This window comes from Lissotriton vulgaris, chromosome 10 (genome assembly GCF_964263255.1).
Source record: "Lissotriton vulgaris chromosome 10, aLisVul1.2, whole genome shotgun sequence".
Taxonomy (NCBI): Eukaryota; Metazoa; Chordata; class Amphibia; order Caudata; family Salamandridae; genus Lissotriton; species Lissotriton vulgaris.
The window spans coordinates 750,663,642-750,690,415 of record NC_141698.1 but is presented as its reverse complement, the minus strand read 5'-3'; the positions used below and the strand labels follow the sequence as shown (position 1 = coordinate 750,690,415).

The 26,774-nt window shown below is 43.2% G+C and overlaps 1 protein-coding gene across 2 annotated transcripts in view; it reads left to right on the top strand.

Annotated features, from left to right (window-relative positions):
* The window catches only part of APBB1IP (amyloid beta precursor protein binding family B member 1 interacting protein), an 880,024-nt gene that overhangs the window by 450,777 nt on the left and 402,473 nt on the right, over positions 1–26,774 (top strand). For both annotated transcript variants that reach the window (XM_086941655.1, XM_086941656.1), the window contains one exon: positions 26,382–26,541. In XM_086941655.1, the coding sequence (XP_086797781.1) occupies positions 26,382–26,541 (160 nt within the window). The remainder of the gene's footprint in view (positions 1–26,381; positions 26,542–26,774) is intronic.

Below are 26,774 nucleotides of genomic sequence, written 5' to 3'. Positions count from 1 at the left end.
GCGTAAACAGGAAAAGTGTGCCGTATCAGAATTAATACACTGGCCCAATGGCAGCCGTGAAGTCATGCTGCCCTGGGGCAATGCTTTCAAGTGAAATATGATGTGGCTTTGAAGCAGCCACTCCATGTTTCACTGTGCAGGCAGCAACCCGCCTGCACTTTTAAGAGTAGAAAGCGATCCCCCTGCAGGCAGGTGCAGTGAGTGACTGCACCCTCCTCCAAGGGGATGTCTGGGTGGTCCATGGGACCCCCTTGGTCCTCTTGAGAGGCCTGTAATCAGGGGTCGCACTGACAGTGAGCTATCTTTTTGTGGCTCACTGTCAGTGCGACTCCTGACAGCTTCTTTGCCTTTGTGCCCGCATCCATAATTCAACAATAGCGCAGAGCTGGAGAGATCCCCTCACTTGCAGAGGGGTCGCGCCCCCATGCAAATGAGGGAAACGCCCTCTTGAGATAGCGCTGGTGCTACATGTGCTCCAGCGCTATCTGTATTACAGAAGGGGCTGCACAAGCATTTTTGGCCCCTTCTGTAGTACCAAAGTGCAGTGGGTGAGGGGCGCACAAAGTGGGCGCAAACGCCCGTTGCGGGACACTTCTGTAATTCGGCCCCTGAAGTTTCCCACCTAAATTGGATGTGTTGCCATGTATGGTAATTACTGATATTTATGGCAACAATGAAAACATAGATCGACATTTTTTGTAAGCTTTAAGCTTTACTCTTATATGAATTGTCCCTGATGGATTTATTTTTTAAGCAAAGGAACCTTTTCAAAATGGTTATTTCATTTAGAGAAGGAAAAAAGCCAATCACATGGAGTCACCATCACGCTACATTCAATATGGTGCGTATCCCCATCCAATAGGTAAAGAGACGTGATGCACACTCTGGATGTATGTAGAATGTGTGATGCCTCTACTACCATCAATTACCAAATTTAACTCTCTATATCACTAACAAAACATTTAGCTCATTTTGATGAAGTGCCATTGCACTAAAACAACCAGGTAAATAAATGAAAGGCCGGGTAGGCAAATGATTTACACTGCCTATGGGCAAGTAAAGAAGAATCAAATGGCAAAAGCATCCAGGTGGAAGCCAAGTCCTCAAACACGATGCAAATTATTTTCTCTATTCTCCCTTCGTCATGCTTTGTGCAAACCATAACTATGATAAACAAATTCTGACTTCAAGATAAGGATTATATTATAATAAATCCTGAACAGAGAAAACCATTGCAGAAAACCTCCCACACGAAAAGACATTAAAAAAGTGATTGTAACACAATGTTTTATTTACATTGATGTTAATGGAGTATTTTGGTGGTAGTTTAAAGTAAAGAGTTTGAACATGGTTCATTTTAGGGTTACATTTAGTATTGTAGGCACTAATTTTGAGTGGGCTGCAAATTTCTGACAGCTGCGCAAACACCTATTTGCGCAGGGGTCGGAATTATAAATTACCTGAAGCCTATCTCACCTGATAATGCCTGGGTGTGATAAAGTTTGCATCACTTGTTAAATGTTGGCAGGTCAAACATGCTGACAATTAACATTGAAAAAATACCCAGCAATAACTGAGAAATTAGATAGTTGTGAAAAATCTTGTAAAGGTGATATTTATTTCACCCAATGAATTCTGACTCCTGCTGAGATGGATTCTATTGGGTGTGATAATACCCTGAGTCTACTCTGCCCAACTGTAAAGATAGCCACATTTAAGTGAGGTTTATAGTGGTGCAAGAGTCAGAGATAGCTATAGTGTTATTTTGAGTGAGGCTACTCTGTTGTCTTTTGGAAGAAATTATAAACGTATCTTTTTATTACTGTTCATGCTTTTTGGATTTGTTATTTGCTGGCTATGTTGCCTGTTTTTATTTTGTATTAAATTATTGTAACTTTTCAGTTTATATTTTGTTCATTGTAACAGGTTCACTGCAGTTACAAAGTAATGTTCGTTTGTTAAAACAACGCATAGTAGCAACTTCGTAGCAAGACTTTCTCTGTAATGACCTTTAATGTAGTCACATAAATAATTCAAAGTAAGCTGCACACCTTGCCTCAGCTATTGAACTGGTGTTAAGCTGGTAGGTCATAGTGAGGCGAAAGATGATGTCACAGATAAACATCTCACAACTATAGTGCCCTGCCAGTCCAGGTACTCACCAATAACCAAACTACACACGAAGAGTAACTTTACTCCTCTTTATTCCACTGCTTGTAAGTCAGAACTCAACATTCTAAGCCTGCCTTCAACTCATCCCTCCAACGCTTACGTCACAGGCCTAAGGTGTACAGTGGTAACCAAAAGAGTTCCAACGTTATTTTATATACAAGACAATACATCTCCCACGTTGTTAAATAAAAAGTAAAAGAAAATTCAAAATAGGAAATAAATAAATGAATACATATATAAATATGCAGATACATGAATAAATATATAGATATACAAGCAATTATAATTCTTCAATTAAACATTGCGGCACCTGAATCACACAACCTGATTGGGTCCCTGGAAACTGGGATAAGCAGTCGAGTGTCGGTGATCTGCACAGGTGAGGAGGCATCATCAGCAAACACCGAGTCATCGGCAGTCTGTCTGGACACACACAGTCTCTACATTGACATCAATGTTTGGCGAGTGAGGGGCCACGTGTTGCAAATGAGAGGAATCTCTAGTAAGGGATTTCCCAGGATGCTGGGCAGACACCCTGTGTCATTTGGTGTTAGAGATGGTAAAAGGTTCAGCCTCAAAAAGAGCATCAGACTTTCTCTTTCTGTGTTGTCTGACAAGCACTCGATCTCTTTTAAAAGTGATATCTTTTACATGACGTTGTCTGTCAGCAAAATTCGTAGTGTGAATGGCTTCCTTATTCTTTGATCTGAGGTTTGTCCATTGGGGGCAGCTTGGTCATCATGGCTCTTCCAAACATGAGAGTTATTTGGCTTTCATCTGTGGTTGAGTGAGGGGTCAAACGGTAGCTCGAAGAGTAGTGTTCAGAACAATTTTGAGGTCGAGCTTCTCTAATGCAGCATGCTGAACAGCTTTCTTTAGAGTACTTATGAACCACTCTACCAGACCATTGGCCTGAAGCCAAAGAGGAGTGCTTTTTTGATACTTTATATTGAGGTGATTTAGAAAGTCTTTACATTCACAACTATAGAAAGGTGGGCCATTGTTTGATTTTAAGGCTTGCCCCATGTCCCAAAGATTCCATCTAAATTTAGAATAATTTCTTCATGTGTAGTGAATGAAAGATCTTCTACCAATGGAAAACTGTAGTATTAATTATAAATGACTAGAAGATGATGTTCATTCTCCAAAGACTAAAGAAATAAATAGAACGTTTATCCCAAGCATGATGTGGCAATTCTGACTTGTTAAAAGGGTGCTCAATGATCTAAGATGAAAGACAGTTGAATATATGACAAGTCTTTAATTCTTTTTCAAACTTTTCGTTGAGATACGGAAACCAGACTCGGTCAGAGAGCTCTTTTGGTGGCAAGATATTGCTCGCTGTCCCTTGTGGGAGACGTCAATCACTTGTTGTCATAGACTCTCAGTAATAACAATTTGTGTACCTCACAGAATGAGGCCTTCTTAAGTCACTGAAAGTTCATATCTTTCATTTTTGAAACTCAAATACTCACTGTCTTTCGTGAAAGGTCGAGAGTATTGGTTCCACGATTGATGAGCAATAATGTCTTTCAACTTTAACTTGTAAGCATCTTGGTTCGTGGCAGTGACAATTTGTTTTTCCAGACATGGTAGCTGGTGTGCTGAATTTCACTGTAAAATTGATGTAGGCCTCAGCTGTCCTGGATGGTGTACAAGGGCATTTTAATGGTCCCCTTAAAAACTAATCAGCAAAATTCTGATCTTTCCCTGGACAATGAAGAATTGTATAGTTGTATTCTTGTAACCTCAAAGCCCAACATTCAATTTGAGGAACCATTTTGGCTTTGGGATTGCCAAATATCGTCAACAGTACTTGATGATCAGTCAACACTGTGAAAGGCTTTCTGAACAAGAATACATGGAAATATTCACTTGCTCAGACCGCTGCCAAACTTTCTGCAAGTAAGTACGTTCTGTTGGTGACAGACTTTTAGTGGCATATGCCACGATATGTCTTTGCGCATTTAGCTGTCCATGCTTCTCTGCAAGGATACGCCTAACCGGACAGGGATAGCATCAACTACAACCTCTGTATGTAGTTTTGGATCAAAGTAGGCCATTTCAGTGGCACTGTCAATGTCTTGCTTGATTTGTTTAAAGCTCATCTCACATTCACGTGACCAATGAAAAGACATATTTTTTTTTGTTAGTTCTCGTAAAGGTGCACTGAATGTAGCAACGTTTTGTATGTAGATAGAACAGTAACTGGCCAGTCCAAGAAATGATTGTAACATAAAAATGACTTGCGGGGTATTTGCAGTAGACAACACTTGAAATTTAGCTGGATCAGGTTTCATATCCACATCAGAAAAGACACAGCCAAAGAATGTCAAGCTTTTCTTGTGGAATTCACATGTGTCAGCATTCAGAGTTAAGCCTGCATCGTTCAGCAAACAATATACTTGCATGAAAGCTTTGTCATGCTCTTTCTGTGTTGCTCCAAAAACCAATATGTCATCTCTAAGGTTAAATGCATTTACTACAGGCTGTATGATACGTCAAATAACGTCTTGGAAACGTTCTGCAGCAGAGGATACACCAAAACGCAATCGCTTATAGCAAAACAGACCAATATGCATAGAAAAGGTTGAAATGTACATGGATTTTTCTTCAAGTTCCAAATGGTGATATTCCTTATTTTAAGTTGAGTTGAGAGAAGAACTAAGCACCATTCAATTGAGATATCATATCAGCACTGTGCGGGCCAGGATGTCTCTCTCGCCCAATAGCTTGGCCTGCCTGACGCATGTCAACACATATGCTCCTTGGCTGACTCTTTTAGGCACTGTTACAATGGGAGAACCCCATACTGTCTGATCAGTGGAGCATTCAGTGATGTCATGTTTGAGCAAAGAATTAAACTCCTTTTCAACTTTACAACACATTCTTGCAAGTGAAACAGAATTCATCTGTGTCTTTGAGCAACAGTATGAGCATCCTCATTTACATGTAACTTTACTTTTATTGTTTTGAGTGTTCCTAACCTATGAAGTAATGAAGGAAATTAATTTACAAGTTCATGATGAGATGATGAGAATTCTTATTGCAGTTCACTGATATTAATCCCATATCAGCAGTAGTATTAAAACTCAGCAAACTGGCACTTGAAGCTGTTCCCTGAAGTACATAAATATGTGCTTGTACAAAGGAACCTTGATTCTTAAGGGCGTTGAAGCAGCCCATGTGTTTACATACATTTTTGACTTTTTAAGTTGTGGTAACGGAGACAATTCTTGATAGCTCTCCTCAGGCATGGTATTTATCCTTGCAATGCTGTCAATTATGAATAATACCCAACAGCCATTGATTCTTAGAGTGATCTTTGGACAATATGTGAATATTTTTGGTGCTTCTTCGTGTTGGATTTTTCCTCACATTCAAATAGTCTCACATGTGCATACCTTTTTTAAGTAAACATCGACATTGCACAATTGTCATTGACAATTTGAGTGGAAAATGATATTGAGGAACTCTTTTTATATGATTTAGACGATGATCAACTTTGTTTGGTGTCGATTTGCTTCAGGTGGTGTGACTGCTTAGCCTTGTGGGAACGCGTCGAACTTCGCTGATTATGTCTCCATACTGTGACACACTTACTTTTCTATTTGCCTTTCAAGTCATCACAAAATAGTTTGCTTTACCACAGCCGATGCATATCTATCCAATGACATGACATTTACCTTTGTGTGAAATGACAGTCCACATCTGTAACATGTTATCTTTTTCGGTGGAGACATTGCCTTGTGTCCCTCTGCCTTGTACCATGCCTTCCTTTTCATAAACATTATTCACTTTGGGTGCCTCCATGTCAGTCGCTTGATGATCAGCACACTCTTCAGCACGAGCAGCCTTGAGGACTTGTTCAAAACTCGGAGTTTCCTTCAGCATTCGTTGTCGAAAAGGATCTGACAGACATCCTTCAATTACTCTGAGGCAGGTAGCTTCCCGTCATTAAGTTAATTGAATTTACAGTGCTTCACCAGAACATCCAGTCTCTCACCAAATTCATGGATGGTCTCACTTGGTCTCTGGCATTCTTGATTGAATATATATCTTTCATAATCTAGATTTGCACTGGATTAAACTTGACATTCAGGACTGTTTTGTTTTAATCGTACGTCACTTCACCTTCTTGTGGTATGTTTTTCATGGCTTCTTTCTCTCCTTCACCAGCCATGTTCCTCAGATACTTTATAATCTTTTGCATCTATGACATCTTCAGAAGTCTCTATCCATGCAGTCCATCTATTGCCAATATTGTGTTTCTTGGCAGTATCAAATGCAGTTGGCGGTTTTAAGAATGCAGCAGCCATAGATACATTTGTGGACAGCAGTGGTCTTTGTGGAACTTGGTTAGGCAGAGCTTCCTTGTGACGTGCTGGCTTTGGGGTCAGCCTTAATGACTTTTGGAGCTGGATCTTGACCTGGCTCTTTATTGCAGCTCTTTTGTTGATGGCTGTCTGGGGAGATATTCTAGGCCCCTATGTGGCACCTTTGGTGGTGGTCAGTGATGCTGTCAAATACAACCCAATTGACCCTCCTTCTGGGGCTGCTCCGCAGCATGTTGTGGATGATTCATTAATGGTCTTGCCGAGTAGATATTTCTTTGTACACTACAAGTCCATGAAATCAGATGACATTGGTCGACTTTGTGCTTAATGTTTCTTCACAAACCCCTGGTTAATCTTGACTTCACAGCATATGAATTTCAGTTTAATTTGTACTGAACTATTGCTGTGGGTTTCTTTTGTAACCGGGTTGCTTCTGCCTTTAGTGTTCTTACTCTGTATAGTGTATCGCATTGATTTGCATAATGTTACGGTACATTTTATTTGTTTCTGATGCATTCAGTTCCTGGACACTGACAAGTATATTTTCAATGTCATTTTCTTTGTATTTAAGCTTTTAATACAGGCTGGCATTGTGCTGAGACCCCACTGGAGCCAGCGTCGATTCTGCACTTTTAACTGCGGTAAACATGGCAAACATGCCACTCACAATTACTTTTTTGGACCACAGCAAACTGTCTGGAAGAGCGCTTTCATGTATAAGCTTTGCATCCCATCCTCATCACCAGTTGTGGTGGCCTGCCAGCCCAGGTACTTGCGTTAACCAAACCACACGCAGAGAGTAATTTTACATATCTTTATTCCACAGCATGTAAGTCAGAGCTCAACATTCTAAGACTGCCTTCAACTCATCCCTCCAACGCTTACATCTCAGGCCTGTGGTGTACAGTGAGAACTACCATTTTGAAATGGATATGTTATGCATGGTTCTTGTTGAGAGGCATTATCTTGAACCGCAGGATTCTAAACTTAGTTATTCCTTACTATGACAGAGCAACGACGATTTTCACCCTAAGTGGGATGGGTATGTCCAGACATGGATCCCATACTCACTACACCACCAGATTCAATCTAGGCTGGCTGATAACATAACATGTGTTTTTCTATGGCTCCTGTTCACCCAACGGTATCTTGGCACTGAATAGCAGATGTTTATGGTTACTCAACGCAATGGTACTCATTTTATCTACATCAAAAGGATGAAAGACTGAGTGGACCCACTGGGATTTGATCCTGTGACCATAGGTCGGACAAAGGCACCTACATTGCAACCACTAGTCCACTAAGCCACCAGACGCGGCTGATGAGGGGTGATACCCTGAAACCGGTCCCAGGATGCTTGTTTTCAGGTTCAGGAGGATCTGGCCTGGCAGTTTAGGTTGGACTGGTCCCATGGGGATCAGAGTCAAGACTGATTTGCATATGGTGGGCCCAGGTGGAATGGCGTGGCCGGGAAAAGAAAACCACATATTTAACCTTAATCTGTGAGTGAGTATGGAGAACAATATTTGGAGGGGAAGGGAAAGCACTAAAGGTTGTGGGAATGGGCGGCAGAAGGACAATTTCTTTTTTATTGGGGAAGGGAAGCGTGTCATGTAATGTATGGCTCTCCCATTACTCCTCTATCTCTGTGTTACGGTTGAAAGCAGGGAATTTGATTTTGTGGTCCATACATAACATAAAATTATAGATGAGTAGATAGTCAATTATGTGAATGATTTTTACCTCAATGTTCTGAGAAAGATCATACACAATGCAAGCTTCCCTTTTGATGTATTTTCACATACCTTAGAGCCCCTAAGTGAAAAACATGAATTTAATTCAGTTGCTCATCTATAATTCTATATGTGAAATAAAAATACATTGATAATGTCCTAATACAAGAGTTTTAAATTGTGCTAATTTCTTGGGAGTTTCTTACTATGTAATATATAGGGAACATTCAGGATATCTATTGCCTATAAAGGATTGAGGGGAAAATAGTTTTCTACTCCCTGCTGCCTTCCAAAAGCACAATAATAAAAACATGAGCATAAATAAATGTGGCGGTTATTGCACCTTTTACTATCAATCACAATTTAGATAACAACTGAAAATGAAAAAGGAATAACATTCATAATAAATCATAGTAATATATCATTGGTAATAATGTTAAATGACTGTACTGATGATAATGATTACACGTGTATCTTTTAAGAATTAAATGTCCACATTTGGGACACAAAAGTATGTGCCCAGTCAGTATTTACTCTGCAAGATGTTTGTATATCTACATTATTATTCAGTTTTATTTTTGCATTATTTTATTTTTGCATGTAGACAAGCACGAATTTATCATTCTTGCATTTTGCATCACTTCTATCAAATTGCGAAGAGGACCACTGATGTTTTTCACTATAATACTTTTTCATCATGATGCTCAACCAAAATGAGTCTAGGCAGACTGACTTTGAAATGACGCATCCCATGTTTATTAGACCGGGATTATCAAAGAATATGCCGTATCCAGCAAGTCATAAAAAATAAATTATGGTGACTATCCCTAAAGCTGCAGTTTTGCATATTTTACGTTGTGGCTACAGACAACTTTAGCTGTAGACTGTCAGACATTGTTTCCAATGTCACATTGAGTGGGCTTTGGTCAGCCTCTTGCTTATCATTGATTGGCATTTTTGTCTATCTCATGTGCCTGCTTTTGATTTGATGGTTTTCTTTCCTATTGGTCTGTTTGTCCTGCCATGGAGTACTTTGGTCTCAGTGTTCCAAATGGATGAGTTGTGTTCTTCAACTGCTGACTTAATGGGACTCTTTTTAGGTATTGTCTGCACAGTGCCCGTGCTTGAGACATCTGTTGTTTTTAATATAAACTTAAAAGGGACTTACATCCTGCCTCCTCTCTTTCCTGGCTTCTCATTGGTTCCTGTGCGTGTCACTTACCTTATCTCCATTTATATTGGCTGTAGCATATTTCCTGCATTTACCCATGCTTGTTCCTTGTCTGCTTCTCTTATCAATTTCCTGCCACCAAAATACTGTTAACACCCGCTTTAGTGGAACTATATTTTCATAAAGTTTTGCCTTTTACCCTTGCAGCACATTTATGTAACAATTTATCACCTGGAGATATTAACTGATTTGCATAGAATCACAGGATGTTGCGCGGTGCCGCCAAGACTCGAACCGGGATCCCCAGCTCTCGATACAGCAGCTCTGGCCCCTCGACCACCTCCTCTAGACTCTTGTGTTATCTGTCAGGGAGCTCTTTCCTTCTACTGGACGATGATTGATAAAAACAGCTCATTATTCACTACATAGGGGAAACTGATGCATTACCAATGCGTGTTTCATTTTGTATATCACGGGACAGCATGTTTTTATTGCTCTCTCCCCTGCTTGTTCTAGTCCCTTCCACCCTTGTCTACTGTTTCTGTCTTTCCACATCACTCTCATGCTCAGCTCCCTCATGCTCCCTACCCTGTTCCAACCCCACAACCCAGTTTCAATATTTTCACCCTATTGTTTAATGGCCAGGCAGCTTGAAATTGCCACCAAGCTGCTCGCTTCATTTATTTGGGTGTGTAGGAACTTTGTTTTACCTTTTCCCCACTTTTAATTTATCTGTCTAACATGATATTTGCCTACTTTAAAAAAAAATAAACGTTTAATGTATTTGTCTAACTTGGCCCATCGTGTTAGATCCGTAAATAAAAAATGGCTTCTATGCATCCCTTTGCATGCACCATTGAATCTCACATTTCACAATGCTTCGACAGGCATCCTGGAATGGGTATTCTTAACCAAATATACAGTAGCAAAATTGGCAACAATATGTCATGATGCTTGCGGTCCAATCCAACCAATAAAAGGTATTTGCAAAGCCAAATGCTCAGTCTTTGAGAACCAAGCCTCCTGGCTTTGTCAGAGCTTGCTTACTTTCATACAAATTATCCCTTATATTAACAACCCAAATGAAAATCTGGGTCCGTATTATGGAAATTTTGAGCCGCTTTACACGCCCCTAGGGGTACTTTGTTTATACAGAAAGGGCCGCAGATGCTTGTGCATCCCCTTCTGTAATACCAATAGCACTGGTGCACATAAAACACCAGCGCTATCTTCAGAGGGCATACCCTCATTTGCATGGGGGCATGGCCCCATGCCAATGAGGGAATCACCTTGCCTCTGTGCCTGCACTGTATTGTTGAAGTGGACGCAGAGGCAAAGAAGCTGTCAGGAGGCGCATTGACAGTGCTCACCCTGATGACAGCCTTCTGGAGGGGGTAAAGGTGGTCTCACAGACCCCCCAGACATCCCTTTGCAGGCGGATGCATTCACTCATTGTACCCACCTGCAAGGGGTTCTCTAATCCCCCTTAAAAGTGCAGGCGGATTCCCGACTGCACATAGATTCAAGGAGCGGCTTCAAAGCAGCTGCTCTGTTTTTCACATGAATGCGCTGCCTCCAGGGCAGCTCGAGTTTGCGACGGTCCTGGTGGCAGTGCATTCCATGTAATAGGGCACACTTTCCCTCTTGCCGCCTGGCGCACTTGTTTTAGGGTGCACCGGGGGCAAGCAGAGAAAAAGCGTCCTTTACATAATAGGGCCCCCGGATGGCATTCTAACCTTGGGTTCAGCAAGTCTGATGCACAGATAACCAAGAACTTTTCAAACATCTCAACTTTAAAAAGCACTCAAGGCAAGGGCCAGTGCTGAGACAATGATAGGCAGCCACCCAGGAAGTCACCAGCAAGTAGCGGCCAAACTACACCGTAAAACATCAAATCGGGCACCAGTGTCAGGGTAAAGAGCTGGCAAAAGGGCATTTTGATTAGAGCCCGACGATCTACTGGCCTTGCCCTTCCTAAGGTGCACAAACAAAACATGTATTGCTTACATGTATTTCATGAATGTGAGAAAATACAAATGTTTGATGAAATCATGCTTACTCTGGATGTTTGTCAAGAGCACGATCTAAAATACTAAAAATATATCCCAGTGGAGCAAGCATATGTAATTCACGTCTGCATGTGTCCAGCTCATTGCTCCTGCTGTGATTGACTTCCTTCTTTCTTCACCTTTCTTTCTCTCCCTTGGCCATCCCTCTAGTACTCTACTCCCAAATTCTAAAGGATTTTATCTCTGAATAACACTCTGATAAAAGGCAAATACTGGTGTTTTTATCAGGGGTGCCTGTCAAGGCCAAGGCATCGCCCCATCTATTCTCCAGCCCTTTAGTAGTCATGTTCTCAATCCTTGATCTGCCTTTGATCCACTCTTTCCATGCAAATCAGTAAAGACTCTGTCCATGCAGCTAGTGATCTCTCAATCAGTTTTCAGGCAGTCACTCTACTCCTAACCATTGGTTTCTTGTAATGGATGTGCTTATTTCTCTGCCTCTGGAAAAATCACACTCCTACTGTCTAGATGTTTACTTGTAATAGAGGAGCATGTTTCTCTGTATCTGGAGTAATTCAGCTCCTACTGTCCAGATGTTTACTAGTAACGGGGGTGCATATTTGTCTGCACCTGGAGCAAATGCACTCCTACTGTCCAGATGTTTACTAGTAATGGAGGTGCATATTTCTCTGCCTCTGGAGAAATCGCGCTCCAACTGACCAGATGCGTACTTGTAATGGAGGTGCATATTCCTCTGCTACTAGAGTAGTCATGCTCCCACTGTCCAGATGTGTACTTGTAATAGAGGTGCATATACGTCTGCCTCTGGAGCCAACCCACAGAATCTCAACAACTAGAAAATTCATAAAGCACTGCTTATTCTCTCATATAGCCTTAATATGCTCCCAATCATGAGGTTTCACCTAAGGCACTATTTAGTTGAATTATTCGCTATGGTATCACAACTTCAGTTTCAATGAAAAAGGTCATCAATTCATTTGCCACCTGTCTACATATAATGATATTGTTAGTAGTTCAGAACAGAATCCTGAAATTATATGCTCTTGCCCTAAGTACGTGGAAAAATTGATTGATTGATGGAAAAATTGATTGATTGAAATGATATGCTCTTGCCCTAAGTAAGTGGAAAAAATTGATTGATTGAAATGCTTGAGCTAATCAGAAGACAAGCCAACATATCTGAATAGTACTTTTTCCTATGCCAACAATGAACCGGCCTTTCCTTGATCTGATGTACTCTCTGATGTACTCTTACATGAGTGTGTGTCTTCGCCAAGATTTGAAACAATTGGTTATGTTTGTACGTTCCTTTACAGAATGTCTCACGTGCTCATGCCCCAGGCCCCATGCGTGAAACCTTTTGTTGAAAGCCCAGCTTGGATGGGGTATCCTAATCAGCAGATGTAAGAGAATGACAGGATGCCGGCTGGTCTAGTTGCACCAACCACTGAAGCAGTGCTTCCATGCATCATTGGATGAGTCCTGGTGCATCCCGAAAAGAAACTCTTTGCCTTACCTAACTAAGGCCAGACCCTCCAAGTTAAATTTTACTTTCCTCACCACAACCATATCAGGATTTTACCCTTGCAAACAAAAGATTATGATGCTGAGACTTCTATGTTCTAAGAGATTGTGGTCAATGAACCAGCTACATTTTCTTTGCTCTTCTAACCTCTCTTTTTGCTTCATAACGTTTAAGATGTTCACAAAACCTCGAGCATTTTAGTGTCATTCGGACATCTGTGTGCCCTGTGGTTTTATAGCACCCTTAGAAGGCGGACCGTAATGTCTTTTGACATATCACGGTACATTCCTTACATTTCTTTGCTCCTTCTTGGCACCCTCGTTGCCATTCTTATTCCAAATTGTCCCTGCTTTCTGGACATCACAAGAGTATACCCTCCCTTCATGGACACCCCAATATATTCTGTGTTGCTCACTTCCCAGTGTCTTGCCTGTGATAGTATAAATTATGTGTTCTCCATCATTGTACACCTTCCGCTCCTGCCTTATGTTTACCAACCCCTTCGCTGCCTCTTTGTGTTCTAAATACTTTTCCAATTTGTACCACCACACATTCTGAGACTGTAAGCCATAACAAATAAAATGGCTCTCTGGATCTCATAAAAAAGGCGAAACATGACGAGAAATATAAATCGCAATCAAAATATGAGAAAATAGCTCAAACTTTCTCTGCATACGCAACACTAGTTGGTCTGTACACTGATAAGCCAATATCCTTATTCTGATAATCACAAATACCTAACCTCAAATGCAAACGTAGTTCTTGCATCTAGTTTATAATATAGAACTGCAGAATTTACAGAAGCGTTAGAAAGGGGCCATTAGTAAAAGACAATTTTCTTAACATGTCTCATTTTTAGATGGTGATTCTATACTATTTTCTGGATATTCACAGCCCGTGCAGGAGTCGAAAGCAGAGTCCAATATAGTCTCTATCATACATAAATAAAGGCATCCAATATTTGTTGTTTCTATGCTTGTGTGATCCATTACATAGTGCCCAATTTACACATTTCAGTAGTCCAGTCGTCTATTTCAGCAGTTTCTGTAGACTTCCAATTTTTTAGTTTTCATCTTATCCTAACTGATGCAACTTTTCACATCCATACCTTATTTTCCTATGGATGACATGCTTTTGGGTCTTCTCCTGTAACAAGCCGAATGCTTTACAGTATTTTATTCCATAATCCATTAAATACTGAATGTGTCATAAATAGATGTCTAAGTGCTCCTCAGTCATTCTGGCTTTTCCAATATCTCTACTTTGAAATCAGTTTTAATATACGCATTAATGTTGCGCACCTGTAATGACCTGAAACAGTTGGTTGTTGCATTAAATAGATGCTTCATATTGACATTCAACATTAGTTCTGGCAATCATTATTTCAATTCACACATTCACTAGAATGGGCATCTCTGACTTTCTTTCCCAGTCAGTCATACAGCCCTTAAATAGGTGCATGTTCTCCTTTCGGACAATATCTTATACATCAAAAATGTAGCTAGACAACCTTCTCCTCCTGAAGTTATTGTAATCAACGTATTGCTCATTCCTTCCTGATCAAAACTATGTGCCGATGAAAAGATTTCCAAAGAACTCTTTTGAAGTTAAGTAGTTCCAATCTTAGAATCAGAGAGATTATGTTATTTTTAAAGACTCCTAAAGATATGTTACCTGATCGTGCAATTGGAATCATTCCTAAAAATGCATTTTTTTTCACCCACATGCTCCAAAGTGTCTTTAGTGGTGATCATTTGCTCCTCTTCATTTTATTAGTCCCTCTGACAATCATATAAGAAACCTTTGACCCTTCCCTGTGATAGATTGTCAATGGGGAACTAACCAAACTAAAAGAGGGATAAATAGACAGCATTATATCCTACCAGTAACACCATGGCCAAATGATTGAGCATCGCTCTTTCTGAGACACCCTCATTAAGGATCTCATCTATTGATATAGGCCTTAAAGTACCATGTTTCAGAAAGTAGTATAACTTGTATGGCCACATTAACACAGGCTTGTCACTAAGACTCAACTCGCTCAATCTATTTGAGCATCTCCCTTAGTATGACTTCCAAATTGCCATTGCTCACGTACCTGTTAAATCCGTGCACCTATCATAGCAAAACGTATGTATTTGTTAAGCACATTTCCATCTCATGAGTTATGTTAGTGCTAAATAACAGATGTTTATTGCTCCCCAATGACCTCAGAAAGATAAATGGCTGCGTGCAAAAGCCAGCATTCGAACCCATGACCATGAGGTCAAACACAGATGTGTGAAACAGGGGTATTAGTTCACGGGCCATTAAAGCCAGTTGTTGCTCTCAGTTGCACACAAGACCAGCCCACCAGAGCCATAATGATCCACATAGGCTTTTAAAAGAGCGGTTAGGCCATGGGTACTCGCAAACATTTTCCCAGGAGCCAAAAAGTTAGGTTTATGGTGTGACCGAGGGATGCATTGATTCCAGCAGGGTGTCGGTCAGGGAAAGGGGGGAATGGGGGAGTAGCAAAAGTGAAGCATGTACATATAGTGGCTGAATTGCGCAAAGAGGAAACCAAAAAACCTGTGCTCAATCCTAGCTTCCCCACATGATCAATTGTGTGTTCCTAGGCAATTGATTTATTTCACTTCCCCTCCTTTTTCTTCATTATCGCATATAAGAGAGCCTTTTAATACATGGCTTCATGTGCTCTGTACAATCCCTTTTTCTGTGTTTGATTTAATAAACTGTAATGCTGTTCATGTATAGTAGCAACTCATGCCACCCAAAAGTTGCACATAACATCTGACTTGCCTCCTAATGGGCCACTGGAATTATGCGATGTGCGGCTGCTGAGTTGTTCGCATAGCTATAGATTTGCAGCATACGCCACATAATCCACCATCTGCTGCATAATCTGCAGATTTTTACTAAAAAATTGTTTCAAGCTCAAACGGTTCAAAAGTTTACTGCACAGTGGAAGGCCATTTTCAAAAGTTGACTGGTCACCTCTCTGTTGTTTATATCTGGTGCAGTATTTATTACTTATAGTAAAGAGGTTCAACCAATGCCCAAACATTGTTAACAATTGTAAAAATAACGAAATGATAACGTAATACTATCACAAAATGTGCCGCATTATGTCACATAATGTGCCTTTTCTTGCCATATAATTTTGTTAACTCTGCCACATAGTTTGGTGCTCCCCAGTCGCATACTTCTATTAGTCCCGCTCTTAGTTCACTATTGTCATTGTTGTCAGGGTGGGGGTAAGCATGAACGCTTCTTAATTTGAAAAGTATCACTTCTAAAAAAAAGTTAGGGAAACTACAGGAGGCAGCTCTGCAGGTCTTTTTTACCTGCTCTCTCCTAAACATTCAATATTGTCAGTGCCAATGAGAGCTAAAGCGATAACGTCACTCTCATCATGGTCACAAGTTGTTTCTGTCGTTAATATGCAACATAGGGCGGCACAGAATGAAGATTGAAGGAAATTTGGCATGTAGATGTGGTTCACTTAGTAGCAGTTCTAAAGCATATGGTTTGTTCATGAAGCTGATACTTATTTATGGTTATGATCATATTTTGCCCCTTATTGCCAGGTCAACAGTTTTGATTAAATCTACGTAAGCGGCTGTTTCCAGTTTAACGGTGGGGTTACTCCATCACAAACATGATGGATATCCCATCCATCTTTCTACAAGTGCATGACATCCTATGGCAATTATAATAAAGCAGACGGTATATCTGCCATGTTTGTGATAGAGTAACCCGTCTCCCAAACTCTAAACCATGCCCTAAGCTCTCTGGAGTGTGAAAAGCTGCACTCACAATGTGCTTATTTCAGGGGATCACTGTTCCAGTCTATTTTGCCTGAATTGTACCTTTCCATGGCTGGTCATAATGTCCATGTGCAGTTAGTTGGTCAATTACTCATTTTGTAAACACCAAAACTCCAGTGGCCCTCATGCACATGCAACTAAAATTGCATTGTTTGAATGCAGAAGGAACAAGCATTTACAATGCAATGGTTTCGCCTTTGGAAAAGTTAAAGCTATTGGCATTGTAAATGACAAAATTTGTATTTGTGTTGGTTTTGAAAACAGATAAATAAATGGCATTGTCATTTACATTGCCATTAGCTTAATCTTTCGCAAATGTTCAGACCTATTGTAGGGCTTTAAGTGGGCCGGGTCTCACTAGGTCTGAGCAGCGACAGTTTTTTTAAGGGGTCCTCAAAGTGGGTCTCAATCAGTCTCTGTTTTGTGCCCTGGCACAGGCGGTCCGTTTTTTTCTGGACTGCAGTGACAGCAGACAAATCCATGAGCGTGTGCTCACACTGCTCACTTCTCACTACTGGAGAAGTTACGGCATGACGTCATGCCAGGGGAGTGTTGTAAGGGAAGGGAAATCCTTTAAGAGTGTTATTTTCTCTCTGGATTTCCCTTCTCTTTTTGAAACTCAGGAGCAGCAACATTGTCGTGGTGTCAGCAGGGCTTTAAGTGGAAGCTTTTTTAATATTATATACAACAAGCCATTGTGGCTGCTTATTTATCTTATGCAACTAACAATCATTGACAAAGCCAATAGTCCTGCCTTGATGTAGGTATGATGTTACTTGTTGTATCATATATCTGGATGCAATGACAGAAACAGCAAAACACAAGGCGGGCGGCACACTATGCTAAGCACAGATTTTTAGTTTATGTGTTTTTAAGCCACCCCCGTAATTACATCGGCCACGCCGCTTTAAGAGACCCCCCCGCAGTTTTTTTCATCACACTTACAGCCCTGGGGGGCTTTTCACAGCACGTCTTGTTTCTGGGAGCCTATCACAGCAAGTCTTGCTTTTTTTCAGGGTGGGGGGCCTGCTTACAAGCAGCGACTTCCTGAATGTTCCCCATGCCTGGTCGTGCTGGTCGGTGGTGCACGGCCCCACCTCAACAATCTGAAGCATGCCCGCCTCACCACATGAAAGAGCCGTGCGAGTGTCCATTATCTCTGCGGTCGCAGCTTTCCTGGGAAAGACCTCGCGCCACAACTGCAGCCGCTTTTAAAATAACCCGGCATCCGATGGGGCCGAGAGCGAGAGGGCGGGCGGAGAGACGCCAATGCCAGACTCTGCTGAACGCACACACTGAGCGCACGGGGATCAGACTCCTGGGAAAGAGACTACCTCTGAATGAGCACCAGAGGTAATCCGTCCATGACTGGAAACCTGGCGCTGCAGCCGCAGAGACACGTCATTCACAGGGTGGTTGCACTTTTAAGTATAAAAAAAACACACTTATGTTTCTTATTGGCGCAAACAGGAATCTTTTGGGGAAATGTGTGGATGGAAAAGAACTGTGCTCAGTAAAAATTGTAACTATACGCCCAAAAGAAGCGTTGCATTAAAGGCAGCCCTTCAATTAAACAAACAGCCCAGGTCTTGAACTGCAGCTTGCAGAGGTGCGCCACTAATGGTGAAATATGAACAGTGGTTCCTAAATGTTTTCCACAATTCCAACCTACACAAAACTAAATAAACAAGCATTAAACACGGACAGCGGGAGGGGGCGGGAACGGGCAAACTGACAGCGGGAGGGGGGGCGAAAACTGGATAAAAAAAATATTTAAAAATGCCGCTTACCTGCAAGAAAAGAAATCGCGCAGCCCACCGCATCCTGGCAACTTCAATCTCGCAGCCCACTCCTGCAAAGGACACTTTGAAACTGACCAAAACAGGACGAGAAAAAAAAAAAAAAACACCCGCCCACCGCCGGAATGACGTCACAAAGGGGCTGGATGAGAAAAAATCTCAGGAACGCCCACGAGTCGCCTCACAGAATGACGAACGCCTCGGTCTTCCAATGGCTAGCCTCCATTTATGGAGCTAGCCAATGGAAGACTGAGGCGGGACAAAGCCACATACTGCAAAACAAAAGATTTCGCCTGCGCAAAACGCTGCTTGCGCAGCTTTCGACAGGCGAAACCTAAAAACGTTGGTTGGATCACAATCTTGATTGCATGCATTCTGCCTAGTCACAATAAATAAATTGGGACCAGCGCTTAAGATCACCCTGTACTTTACGGAGGAGTGGAGGGAAATTGGCCTGAAATAAGCTAGAAATCTGGGAGTAAGTTTGATACCGAGATAGGTAAGCTCCTTCTTTGACCACTGAAAGGGGGTCATGGTAATTAGCATCCCCACTTCTGCGTCTGGTACTGTTAAATTAAGGGGGTACAATGTAGCTAGATTAATATGGAGGACGGCTATTTCCTCAAAGTGTTTGAACTCCTCATGCAGTGTGGACAGGGAGTTCTGGGGGTCTGGGAGGGTAAGCAAAATATTGTTAGCGAACTGAGAGATCTTAGGCTCCTCTGACCTGAAGTGGATTCATTTAATCGCCTGTTGTGCTCTTATCCTGGCCGCGAGAGGTTCTATGCTCAACGCGAAGCGAAGGGGTGACTGTGGGCACCCCTGTCTCATTCCCCTCCCCACTTGGAATGCCTCAGAGCTTACTCCATTTACAATTACTCTGGAGCAGGGGGTCGCGTACTAGGCCTGTACCATCGCGATAAAAGAGTCACCATCCAGGCCTGTGGCGACAAAGCAGTTGGACACCTTGGCATCAGGCATAAAAAGGCCATGTGAAAGCAGGATTGATTTGCTTTTAAATCGTATCCCAAGCAAGGGCAGTGATACTGCGGCATTTAGAGTGGGCGGCGGGATGCTTGCTACAGCGATTACTCCTAGCACTTCAGAGTACTCTATAGCATACAACTGGTGATGTCAGGAAGTTGATATGGCCTGGTTGCCTTGGCACATATCCCAAAAGGTGCCAGAACTTATATAGTGCACTACTCACTCGCAAGAGTCTCAAGGCGCTTGTACGAATACCGCTGTGGAACCCATCCTGGCTTTCCCTGTGAGGCGTCCACTCCTGGGCACCCCCAAGGTGGAGGCCAGGCATCCTTAGCGTTGTGGGGGGCCGTTGTGGAGATTAAGCAAGCTATTACCCAGAGTGGGACTCCATGATTGGAATAGGCACCGAGGCGAGAATTATCAGGTCCGTGGAAAGAGCCCACGACCCGCTGAGGTGGGGAATTGAACCCTGGTCCCGGGCTAGACCTCTGCATCAGGGTCTGCCGCTCTAACCATTGAGCCATACTTCTTCTTTTGGTTTGCCTCTGGCATGGTTGGTTAGGGGCTCAGCTTACAAGTTGGCCTGTGGATCCCATGGCATGAGGAAGTGGGGAAGTTAGTCTTGCGAAAAGCTATATCTGGGGGTCCCTGGGACCCAAGTCAATCAAATGATGCTGTAAGGGGCAGGTGGGTGGTCAACCATTACATTAAGGATGTGTTGGTTAAGGATTCCATGTCTAGATCATTGTTGAAAACAGAATGTCACAATGTGTTTTGCCAAGTTAGGTAAATATGAAGAAAATATTAATCAAGTTTGGTTCGATGTGTAATAAACGTGGTCTGAGAACTGTTTATTTTCGAAGCCAGTAATCAGTCAAGTTCAGGCTGTTCATTTTGCTTATGTTGACTATTGGTTTTGAAGAGTTAATTGTGCTTGACGGCTCGACACCCCTAACCCCCACCAGCCTGGGTGGGTCCTCCATCTGTTATCAAAGGGTCGATACTTGCCCCAAAAAGTGTAACCACTTAGGCGATGTGCTGAAGCAGTGTGCTGGGCCCAGCAGGGAATTTCAATGGCTCCATTGAATAATTGCAGCCCTGCTGTGCCTGCAGATCGATGGGGGAGGGGCTGGGGAGTGGGGGCTGATTACGTTGATCTACTCTGAGTCTGCTGGCGTGGGACGGGCATCCAGTTGTAGAACTGAAGACTTCCTTTTGATGCATTAAAGTTCTACTTAGCTAGTAAAAGACTTACCAGAGATGGAAGGGCAAGGCAAAGAAAAACCACACCTAGCACTGTCCCCAATTGTCATTAAATCACAAGAGAACACTTGAGAGAAAGCGGGTCCATTGTGAGGGAACAGCCACCGGGGAATCAGTCCCTAATCTTAAACTAAATAATACTACTCTGTACGAATCTGACATAAATATATACCATATCGAGGACCCCTTCGTATTAAACAGTGCTCAACATTCATCCTCATTTAAAGAAATCAGAATAGGTACATAATCCAATTCGTATCCAATGTTTTTATTAGTTCATTCCTTAATTAAAATATATTTCATTGTGGCCAGATTAAACATCTATCAGGAAAGCCAACACGGTTCGTTCTCATTGAGCTCCTTCAGGGCTCTTTGGTCCATAAGGACAGTCATAGTCTCAAAGATGCGGCCATCACACTGCATGCATGTCCAATGAGCTGGCGTTTTTGTGATTTACCTCAACTGCTTCGCTAGTAGCGTTAACTAGTTAAATTGTTAAAAGCATCGCGGTGTGAAAATAACTTCCACCACCCACCGTCTCACGCCCCCTCCTCACCCGTCCCGTCCCCTTTAACACAGCAAATTGTAAGCCTGTACTTTGCACACGTTCATTATATTTAGAGCGAAATGCAAGGTGGCGTGTTTACTTAACATTTCTGTTGCATTAAGGGGAAAACACGTTTTAAATAAGGTTTCAAGCAGTTAGAGGAGTGTGCTGCGCAAGGCCCGATATTCCTTGCATGTAATGCAGTTCAGAAAAAGACAAACGCTTCATCTAGAGGGCTATTGCCTCGGCCACATTTGATTCACTCAGCAGAAATGATAAATGCGATAATGCAAATATGAACATTTACGTCCAGAGCGCTCCCTGCATAACAAGTACACACATAGGGGTATGAAAGGATTCCCGGAAACGTTCGCACTTTATCCAAGAGTCTAGGTTGCCTCTCCGCAGTGAGGGCGCTTGAGACATCCCCCGAGGCTTTATGTTATGAGTTTTCGTTGGAGCTGTTTTCAAGCGACATGAAAGGGTGGTGTCGAAATCCAGGGGTTTCTCCAAACCCAAACGTTTCTGGCCCAGCACTGGAATCAGTAGCGAGAATCAGATGCTTATACCAATTTTATACAGACTTCCGGATACCTCAGTACCTCACGTCTACCTAAATATTTGATTTTATTCCACGTCATATTTTACCGATGATATGCGTGCACTTGCCTTTTATCATTTTGCCGGTTAAACCAAACCAGGAAAAGGAGACTCGGAAACAGGATGTATTAGGTGGGACACACATGGGGCTTTCACACAAGAGGTACACAGCAATCTATTGGACTAGTTTCTCATTTTTACGTCCCCAATGAAAGGTGTACTTTTATTGTGGCGCGTCTGTTTTTATATTAAATATTCTGTCTGCGTTCCTTGTTTACATTTGTTTCCGCGATTGTGGTTCATGTGGATTAATTGACAACTATTTCCCGTGTCTTTCAAAGCTGTGAGGGGTGAAGGTATCTGTTGTCAATGTAACCATATTAGTTATGAGGTAGGAGTTTACGCCAGTTTGTTTACACGAGGGTTCGCCTCACGCGTCCTTTTGTTTACACGAGGCTTCCCTGCATGGGCCCTTTTGTTTACACGTCTGTATTCAGAGTTTTAAATAAGGAATAGCAATTAATCCCGGTGGCATCCAGTATAATACAGGCACGGAACAGCGTATTGTGCTTAATTTGATATGGCTAAGTCAGTGTTGGTGCCCAAAATGTGCTCAGAAGCCCACGGTCGGCACCGGCGCACAACCCACCGAGGCCGCGTAGTTTGGAATCAGCCTCTTGCCTTTAACCGGCTACCAGACACCCTTGCCCAGTTAGATGTCCGTTGCAGATTCCTGCTTTCTCCCGTTGTGGCGGGGTTTCCGCCTTTCTCTTCCTTTCGCCATTGTGCGTTTTCCTTCGCTCACTCTTGGGAAGTGTCAGAGGAGAAAAAATAATTCCAGGTGGTGCCCTCCACTGTCCCGTCAGCCTCTTCCCCAGCCCTGTAGGTCTACCTCTTAACTCTGCTAACACGTCGTCCCTACTTTATAACACGCCCATCCTGCTCACTACCTGTCCTGCACCTCTACACTTCTGTCTCTTCCTGTTTCTACCCCTGACGCCTGTCCGCTACCTTTAATCATTTTCCAACCCATTTGCCCTCACCGTCCTCGCCACCTGCCATTTACCTCTGCCCTATTTCTGCCCTCGCTCCACGAGCCCTGCCTTTCTTTTCCCTGCCCCCGAGTGCCTGGACCTGCAGCTCAGCGGGAGCACTCTCTCTACAGCTCAGTGAAGCCCATCCTCTGCCCATGGCTGTCCCAGACACCAAGGTCCGGGGGGGGGGGGGGGGGGGGTGAGTGTGACTGGCGGCGCACTTGGGGGCCTTTCACAAACAAAAGTGACACTTGGGAGGGAGAGCGCAGTGGAGAGGGCAGGGGTTCGGAAAGGCGAAAGTGAGAGCAGTCACCAGCAGCCTAGGCTCCCTAATGAAGGGTTTGGTTAAACAATAAAAAAAACACACAGCACAAGTTCCCGAAGACACCAGGCCCTAGTTATCACGTGCAAATAGATCATGAGTGCAGGAATCAGCACTTGGTAAGGCAGACAGGCGCATCCATCGCCAGTCCTCGATCAGTTCAGTCCCGTATAGAAACAAGCATTTACAAGTACACCCCCCCCCCCCCTCTTTGAAAGCACCCGCACTCACCGGCTGTCTTCTGGCGGGCGGGGCTAACCTCCTCACACGGGAGCCTTGCTCCCTGCAGCACTCCTCCACGCACACGTGGAGTAAAAACGCTGCTGAATGCAGATGAAGTCCCAAGTACAACAAGTTTGCAGAGAGGGGCCTGAAGGGCAGCGTCACCTTTCCTCGTGCTGTGACGCAGAGGGGGCAAGGCTCGGGACGCGGTGGGGAGATCGAGCTCTGAAATGCAGTACGCAAGGCTGATTATGTAGGTAAATTGTGTTCGTAAGCGGTCCCGTGCTGTCCTGAAAGGCAATCTTCAACTTGTTCCGGTAGCTTCGGCGGAATCAAAATGGATTAATGAAATGACACCGGAGCCGCGTGTCTCCTTGCGAAAACAGTCACAATCCATTCCACACTGCTCCCAGCTCGAACAAAAAAAACGCCGTGCTCGTCGTGCGAGCAGTACATTCTTTCCACAGCACCACACGCCGTCACTGAGCAGTGACTTTTCAGCATGCCTGTGACGAAGCAGAGAACAGCAGAGAACAGCGTCCCTCTAAAGCCCCGGCAGATGATTAAAAAAATTTTTTTTAAAATGGCGGCAGCACCTACGAGGACAGGGGGGGGGCGGGAGAGGAACGGACGGCGGGAGGGGGCGGGAGAGGACACAGGGGGCGTGAGGGGGGCGGGAGAGAACACGAACGGCGGGAGGGAGGCGGGAAACGTGCCGGGGGAAAAACACTCACGATGCCCAGGACAGCAGCAAGCACGGCCCGGCCGGACCAGACTCGGGGGCGTTCCCGGCGTCGCGTGACGTCGGCAAAAGCCAAAGAATCTCGGGAACGCCCCCGTGTCTGGTCCGGCATTGATGGACAGGCCCCTCGTCCAATGGCTAGGCTCCATTTATGGAGCTAGCCAATGGGACGGGGGGGCGTGTTCCATAGTGCTTACTATACTCAATAGATTTCTCTGGAGGAGGAGCCTGACGGCTCCGCCCCCCAGCGAAACCTAAAAAGGCCACAAAGACACCAGGTTGCCCAGGGGCGTTGATTACCATCCATGACAGTGTCCCAATGCCTTCACTTACTTATTTAGCAGGTGACAGAACCCCTACATTCTAGCACTGAGCTGCTACACCTAACTCCAAAATCTCAGGTGCACTGAGGTTGGCAGGCCTGTGACATATCATCTGCATTATGCTTTACAGTTATACTAAAATAAGCTTATATTTAAAGCGACCAGCCACACTGAGTGGATTACTGTGCTACTGGCATATAACTTTTAGCAGCATTTTATAGGGACACATACAATGTTCGCGGAGCACTCTATTCATCTCTTTGCAAATAGATATTTTAAAAAAAGGGTGCACAAGCTATTTACACAAATGTTGTATCCGTGTCTTTGCCCCTCTATGGATTCTGATTGAAGTAGAGAGTGGATTTGTGGCAGTGTGAGCCTGTGGCGTATCTGTGTGCTTTGGATTTGCACAAGTGAAAATTTGATTTGCACTTCTCTAAATAATTTTCCGTTGAATGGTAACATATCTTCCAATTTGTAGAATGAGTGGTACATCCTCCATCGTCAAAGGTTCTCCACCAGTGATGATTCTTCCAGTGGCCTTACTTGTGCAAGCTATCCCCAAGGCTGTGGTAATTCTGTTAGAAGATCCTCCAACATTGGAGAGCTTTGTAAGAGAGAATTTACCACTTCCTCCACAAATCGGAGGTATATCCATTAATACACAATTGTAAATCAATCGCTAATGCTTTTACTAGGTTCAAAACGTGTAATAAGTTAAGTAGTGGTTTATAGAAATCATATAATCAAACATTGTTATGACTCGGTTTTAGACTACCCAGGCATTTTGTGGAAGGGTTGATTTCCTTGCTCCAAGTGGGTAAGATAGTTGCTCTTAATTCCAGATATTCAGATCTCTTAAACGTTACAAGGCCCCCTTCTGTGTGAAGCTTGTTTTTCTCCTCTTGCAGCCTGTACTGCCCAGCATCAAGCACAAGGCATCGCCTTACACACAGAGCCAGGCGGGATGAATGAACTTGAGACCTGCAGACTGTGAATGAGTTGGCAGAAGAATTGTTTAGTCTTCCATGTTTAGTAAAGTAAAACATATTGTGACATGATTTAGACTTTCAGGGAGGGGACCCCTGCCCTAGAGTTAATAAAAAAAGAGTGAAGGGGTTGGCATTAATCACAGATTCTTTGATGCTGATGCTAATGACCACGATGATGGTGACTGGTGGTAATATTTAGACCAGGTTCTTGCAATAGTTTATCCAGTGTGTGCCCCTGTGGCCTGGGGGACTGTGGTGGAGTTAACGGGCACCTCTCCTGGCCCCCGTTAGCCTGTTTCCACATGTGGAAATGTTAAAATATACACTGGTGCAAGTTAAACCGGGAGTCCATGGCCCTTGGATGCCTTATGGGTAATTTCTCTTGATAGGTCTTGACAGCTAGGCCCGGCTCTGCACTCAGCTGAACATTTATCAAACACACCATAATTGTTGCAGAAACAAAACAGAGCAATAAAGCTTTGATTGAAACTCGAATTTGGTTTTTCCTTTGGGTGCGCTTGTTTACAGTCCTTATTATACTTTTCCTGAAGTTTATACATGTTACTATCCGGCATCCGAAGCCTTGTAATCATGCTGTCTAATGATTTGCTGCTGTTGAGCGGACTCACACAAGCTTTGGGAATTTCATGTGTTATCACCCTATTCCCTAGCGAGAAACTCCCTGTAAAATAGCGTTTTCTTTTATCAAAGCTTGATTGCTGAAGGCTACTGTGTGGTTCTGTTTATTGCAGCTTGTCGTCAAAGTTCACATGAACGACAGCAGCACCAAAACCCTGATGGTCGACGAGCGGCAAACAGTGCGCGACATCTTGGATAATCTTTTCGAAAAGACGCACTGCGACTGCACAGTGGAATGGTGCTTGTATGAGGTGTATGCAGACCTGCAAGTCGGTAAGTGGCGTGTAAATTACTACCCTGCAAAGGCAATTGGTTCACCAGTACTGATTAACCAGTTCACACTTGAAAATTTAACTGTGCAATAGCTATTGCTAAGGCCAACCAGTTAGACCAATTCACAAACGTCTGAAAAAAAGAGTCGATTATGCAATACTTATACTGTTTTTTTATGTTTATATTGGGACAGGAAAGTGCTCTTCATGCTAAGAGACATATAACCCTGCCCT